Raw genomic sequence first — 6,000 nt, 5'->3', positions numbered from 1 at the left:
AGCCCCGGCGCGGGGGACCACCGCACAGCACCCCGGGCCCCCCGCCGTCCCAGGAAGTGCGCCGTCGCCGCGGTGCCCGGGGTGAGCGCGCCGAGGCCGCACGCCCGAGCCCCACGAGCACGCGCCGGACGCCGCTCACCCACCTGCGACCCCGGTCAGCCGCCATAAGCCCTCCCGGCAGAAGGGCGGGCCGAGACGCCGCGCTCGGCGACGCCATTGCTCGCCTTTCCCGCGCTGGCCGCGCACCGCCCACCGCCCAGCGAACCGGACGCCGCGTGCCGGACGCCCCGCCCAGTGACGGCACACGCAGAGCGCGCCCGGCCTCTCCGGCCTGTGACGTCACCGCGCACGCCCTTCTCAGCCCGCCCCTACAGGAGCCGCAGCGTCCTTACGCGGCCTGCCCCGCCTCTACGTCGGTTAGTCCCGCCCCCACGTGAGCGGACCACGCCCCCACGAGTGCCTTACGAGAGTTCGCCCTTCCCCGAAGCGAGCCGGCCCCGCCCCTATCCGCGTGGGCCTTTACGCAGGGATGCTCAGCCTGCGTTCCCGCGTTAGTCCCGCCCCTCCGGCGGCTGGCCCCGCCCCCGCGGACCGTCCCCGCCTCCACGCCGGCCGGCCGCCTACCACAGTGCGTGCTGTCGTCGCTTCTGCCTAGCCGGCCCCGCCCCCACGAGGTCAGGCTCCGCCCCGCGCATCTCAGCATTTGCAGCCGCCGAGATGCGCCCAGGTGCAAGCAGGTAGGGCCCGCACGGTCATTGTCGCGGGCACGGGTCGCCCTTGGCCCCTGGTTCCCTGGAGAATCGGGCCTTCCTGGCGCTGCGCGCTGCGTTTCCCAGTAACCTTGGGACAGAAACGGGCGAACTTTATTGAGCTGAGCGGGTGCTCAAGGTGGACAGAGGACCTGAGGTGTATTTGGGGACCGGGGCGAAGCCACATCGTGCCAGGCCGAGAGCCCTGGCCTGAAACCTTCTACCAGGCACGAGACCTGCCCGGCCTGGCACGAGGCTCCCCTGGGACTGCCCGCAGAGCATCCTTGGTGACACCTGGTTGGCCCACGTGCTCGATGCGGAGCCCCTGCCCCAGAGGTGGCCAAGGTTGTGGAACACGTGGTGAGACCCTTGACGCCAACTGTCAGCAGTGCGCCCTTGCGCGCGGTCTGCGTCCTGGAGCATTCCTAGCCCCTCCGGAACCTGGAGGCCCCGATTGCCTGAGAGGCTCCTGTCCTCTCTGTCCAGCGTGTCCCCTGTGCTTAGTGGATATGTTCAGTCCGGCATCAGGTCTCTGTAAGATGCCAGCGAAGCACAACATCTCCATGGGCATAGTACAGCCTGCCCTCCGTGTGGTCCAGGCAGGGGTGCAGCCCATTTCAAGCACCAGGAAAGGTGGTCTGAGGACCCAGTGAGTCAGAGCGGAGAGGTACATCCCAGGAGACAAGTTTATGGTGGTGCCCAGTTATCCTGGTAGAAAACACTGTCCTCGACCCGGTGACCGAAGTCGACCTCATAGGTAGGGGGTGGAGTAAGGGGTTCCATTCTGGTGGTCATCTCCAGGTTCTGCAGGTCTGGTTCAGTGGACGCTGCCCGCGGCAAGCCGACACGGAGCCTTCTCGAGCTCCCTTCCTGGGTCAGGGAGCCCTCTGAGGCCCCTCGCCTCCGCAGTGCCCCTCTCCTGGGTGCCCCTCTCCTGAGTGCCTCTGTATGGCCCGGCTGGCCCTCAAGCCCCAGAGCAATCACAGTGCTGTAGGGCGGTGGATCCTCCTGCGTCTGGGGGCTGGGGGGTGGCTCCAGCTGCACAGCCACCTCATAGCTTGGCACCTCAAAGGCTTCATTGTCCCTGGTGAAGGAGAAAGAAGGTCACCCGCAGCTCTCTGAAAGGAGCCCTCTCCGGTTCCTGTCTGTCCACTGTGCCTGAGCCCTTGGCTGGCCTAGTCCAGGGCAGGGACAGTGAGCCGGCCTGGGGGCAGGGTTCCACTCACCTAGCGTTTTCCGAGGTTCCTGGGCTCTGGGCTGGCGCTTCTGGGCACCCCCTCCTCAGTAATGCATCCAGGAGCCGGACAAACACCAAGAAGCAACTCAACGCGATGAAGAAGTAGGACGCGGGGACCACGCTGGGCCCGGTGCTCAGCAGGGCCAGCCCCAGAAGGAAGGAGAAACAGCTCAGGTACAGGAGGGACTTCTTCAGGTGTGCCCACAGGTGGGAGGGCACCATAGCCCCCGCTCCTGGAAAAGACAGCTGTGCACAGGCCTGGCCACACCTTCATCTGGCCTAGGGTCTCCACTGTCCAATCAAAGTGACGGTCAAAATAAACACTCAGCAGGGTCTCCTGCCGCTGGGGACCTCTCAAGGACCACCCTAGGCCCACAGTCTTCATTCTCAAGGGAAGCCAGGAGAGACAGCAGTCCAAGTGTCCCGGCCCCTGGCTTGGAGCATTCCCTGCGTCACGCCCTACCCACTGTCTGCTTCCTTCTTCCCAAGGTCTGCCTGCCAGCCCCAGCCCACACTCCTCCCAGGACCCAGTCAGGGCCGCTGTGCACATCGGCATTTCAGGAATCTGCAGATGGGGCCAGCCCTGCCCTTCCTCCTGACTGCTGGGCCTCCCCAGACAGGCTCCGGGCTCTGTACAGTGGAGTGGACACCACAGGGTCACAGTGTCCTGACACAGGATCGTCGGACAATAGTCGTGGGACAGAGGCCCTCAGAATGCTTCAGGGCATACCCCAGGACCTCCACCGTCCACTAGCCCACCCAACAAGCCCAGATTGTGAGTTCCCTGACCTCGTAGCCTCGTGAGGCCGTGACTGACCAGCCGGCCTATGAACCCACAGATGGCCCGCTGTGCAGATAGAGAAGTGACAGTCGGCTTCTGTGAAGATTTACAGTCCCACAAACCCTGTGAGGCCGAGTTCCTCTGTCGAAGGGGTCTCTGTGAGTCAGATTCCCCTCCAGTGGGCTGGCCAGGGCTAGGACAGCAGCGGGATGGGGGTGCAGGGGTGCGGTCTTCTCTCAGAGCACAGCGAGACACCTAGGCCCCCGGGAACCACACAGCCGGTCCCCAGCCCCGTAGTGGCAAGATGCCAGCCTCTCCTCCCCTCAGCGCCTCCCCAGCCCGGTCATCGCCCACCTGGCCAAGCGCGAAGCCTCCCTCACCGGTGCGCACCTGAGGAGAAGGTGCAGGAGCCGAGGGGGCGGGGTCCAGCCGAGGCCCGCCCACCTCCTTCCCTCCAACCAGGGCCTCGGGCCGCTCTGCCTCCGCCCTGTCCTGAGGCCCCTAACCCTCACCTGCATTTTCTGAGTTTCACTCACTCTGCTCACCCCACCCTGTCTTAATGAGCGGCCTTCCTTCTCCCCCGCACCCCACAGTCCCGTGATCTTTGTACCGGTGACCAGAGCTGGAAGGAGCCTCTCCCAGTGCTCAAGGCTTTAATTACAGCGCCGGGCGGGTCACCTCTGCCTGTGTGCGGGCCTGGACCCCAGGAGCGAGAGCTCATCCTCTGTAGTGTCTGCGGATCTGGTGATGGACTGTACGCCCAGCTCTACCGCCGCCGGTTCCGGGCGGGCTGCCCAGGCCTGTGCCGTGAACAACCCCGCAGTCTGCACACCTGTGCGCGCCGGGCGTTTCCCTGGCTGATTGGTGGTCCCTCATCTCTATCTTAACGAGAGGCGAGAAACAATGTCAATCCCAGCAACCCAAGACTGGCCCCATGAGGTGGACATCAGAGCCACCCCTCACCTGCCAACCTTCTTGCCTGTTCTGAGGCAGGGGCACCTGAAGCAACACTGCTTGATTGGACACTTCATTGCAGTGGCCACACACAACTCACAGACTACATGCAGACTATGCAGTTTATTGGGAAAGGAACAGATAACAGTTTGGGACCATGTATGAAATACATCCAGCATGCTCGTTGGAGGCAAGGATGGTGCCGCTTCCTCTCTCATATTTTGGGCATGTTGCTAGGCGAGGCTAATCCTTGGCAAGTGATAACATACTTGGAAAGATAAGAGGGTCAGCAAAGGAGAGGAAGACCCCCAACAAGATGGATTGACACAGTGTCTGCAGCAATGGCCTCACGTTATTTTGGAGACGGCGAGGGTGGCACAGGATGGGACAGGGGTCAGTCAGGTCTATTGTTGATAGAATCACTGTGAGTTGTACCCAACTCGATGCTTCTAACAACTCCATTCACAGAGTCCCTTCAGACAGGCTCCCTCTCTGGCCCTTGGCCCTGGATCTCTGCCTCACCTCTGCCCTGCTTGGGCAGGTGTGGCAGGCTCTTGGCTCCACCACATGTCCAGAGGCCCTCCAGTCCACCAGCTTTTGCTCTAAGGGTCAGCATGCCTGCTGTACCCACCCCCTGCCTTCTCATGCCAGCCTCCCAGTCTTCCTGCTGCTTCCCTGCCTCCCTTGATGCCACTTCTCGCCCTCTCCAGCGTTACAGCACTTTCTGTCACCCACGGCTAGGCGGTGGCTGGTGTGGGGACCTGGGTCTGAAGGACGTGTCCTATCCTGGGGTTTCTTTTTGGTGGCACTCAGGTCCCCTCTCGATTGTCCACCTTCAAGCCTGTCAGAACTGACCAAGCCCCTCATTAGGGCTCCTATGCCTTATTTACATTAGCAGCCAGCTGACCAATCTCCTTGATAGGCCGCAGACATCTTATTTGCATAATCCCACCCAGCCGTTGCATGGGACCCACAGAGACTTTGCCCAGGACTGTTGTGGCCTTCTTCCTACCAGTTTCTTACTACCCCACCCCTGGGAGGGTGGTGTGACAGGGAGCAGAGGGAAAGAACGTGGGGGCTTGCTAGGAAGTGAGTCCTGGATTGAGGGCCTGCTGGGCAGGGCTCCAGGCCTCCTTTGTGAAAGGCTGTGCAGCCATTCGGGGTGCCCCTGCAGCCTCAGAGCCCTGCTGGTGGGGTGGCAGCAGGCATGCTGGTGCGTGGTGTGTGCTGCTCCCCGTGCCAAGCACTGTGCACACAGGATGCCATTCTAAACACTGAAAACACTGGTGCTGTAACAAGTGGTGGTTTGGGCTGTTGATTTGGGACCGACCCACAGCTGGCCCCCAGCGGGTCCTCAGAGGCTGTAAACGTCACGGGAAGAGACTGCCCATCTGCTTCCACAGGAGCAGCTGGGGGACTCACACGGCAGGTCTTGCCACGAGGCCACCAGAGCTCCCCTGTAACAGAGGTCCATACCACTATATATCCGATATGAGGAGCGGCCAGTTCTGGTGCAGGACCTCGTGCTCAGGAAGGAGGATCAGTCGGAAAGAGCAAGCCCCTCAGGCACGCAGGCTGGTGGTGACACGAGAGCAGAGAGGCTGAGGCTGGGGTACAGCCGGCAGGCTTCACCCTGCGGCCCCGGGGACACTGTGAGTCGGAGCTTCCTAGTGACAGCGGCAGCGTGTACAACAGGCCAGGCCTTCACCCTGCGGCCCCGGGGACGCTGTGAGTCGGAGCTTGCTAGTGACAGCTGCAGCAGGTGAGATGGCAGACTCAGAGAGGTCAAAGGCTTGAGGGAAGTGGGAAAGAGTGGAGTCAGAACTCGAACACAGCCTGAGCCCAGCACCCGGCTCATGACCGCTCTGCCCGCTGCCCTATTGTTAACTACTGTGGAGTTAGAACTCAGCCGCGGCTAACCTTCCAGCAGGTTTTGAGAGGCAGTAAATGGCATGAGAGGAGATTGCCCATGTGACGAGATGCCTGGGTGAGCCTGGCACGGTTGTCTGGTCTCCTTGAACAAGTGGTTAGATGGCATTCTCCCCATGGCTCTGGTCTTCAGACAGCAAGGGCCGCTGGCATCAGGAGATAAAAGCAGATGAATGACACTCGAGGCAGGCTGGGAGTTCCGATCTTGGCCTCAGGGGGACACTTACCTGCTGTGGTCCAGTTAAGTCTGATTATAAAAGACAGCACCACAAACTGAACAATCCTAGACATCTAAGATGCAGATGACTCTGAGAAGACCTTGGTGCTTCTGTTGATTATCTGTGAGTGAG

General features: G+C 61.8%; 2 protein-coding genes across 2 annotated transcripts in view; both read right to left on the bottom strand.

The window, feature by feature from the left end:
* The window catches only part of CASP2 (caspase 2, apoptosis-related cysteine peptidase), an 11,049-nt gene extending 10,883 nt beyond the window's left edge, over positions 1-166 (bottom strand). Inside the window, exon 1 of the mRNA XM_006887174.1 lies at positions 144-166. Within this exon, the coding sequence (XP_006887236.1) occupies positions 144-166 (23 nt within the window). The remainder of the gene's footprint in view (positions 1-143) is intronic.
* A 1,270-nt stretch (positions 167-1,436) lies between these two features.
* On the bottom strand, positions 1,437-2,208 carry TMEM139 (transmembrane protein 139). The gene is made up of 2 exons (XM_006887252.1): positions 1,976-2,208; positions 1,437-1,833 (listed from the first exon to the last, which is right to left on the bottom strand). The coding sequence occupies exons 1-2, from the start codon at positions 2,206-2,208 to the stop codon at positions 1,437-1,439; spliced, it is 630 nt and encodes a 209-aa protein (XP_006887314.1).
* Positions 2,209-6,000: the final 3,792 nt, after the last annotated feature.

Source organism: Elephantulus edwardii, unplaced genomic scaffold (genome assembly GCF_000299155.1).
Source record: "Elephantulus edwardii isolate Elephantulus edwardi_28Jun2011 unplaced genomic scaffold, EleEdw1.0 scaffold00055, whole genome shotgun sequence".
NCBI lineage: Eukaryota > Metazoa > Chordata > Mammalia > Macroscelidea > Macroscelididae > Elephantulus > Elephantulus edwardii.
The sequence above is the reverse complement of the archived record's forward strand: the minus strand, read 5'-3'. Positions and strand labels throughout refer to the sequence as shown.

What these genes read in the sequence shown, in the direction of transcription:
- TMEM139 (XM_006887252.1), bottom strand. Translation starts at nt 2,208, where the DNA reads ATGGTGCCCTCCCACCTGTGGGCACACCTGAAGAAGTCCCTCCTGTAC. An exon ending in GGAACCTCGGAAAACGCTAG is followed by an intron (nt 1,834 to 1,975) that starts GTGAGTGGAACC and finishes CTCCTTCACCAG; the next exon opens with GGACAATGAAGCCTTTGAGG.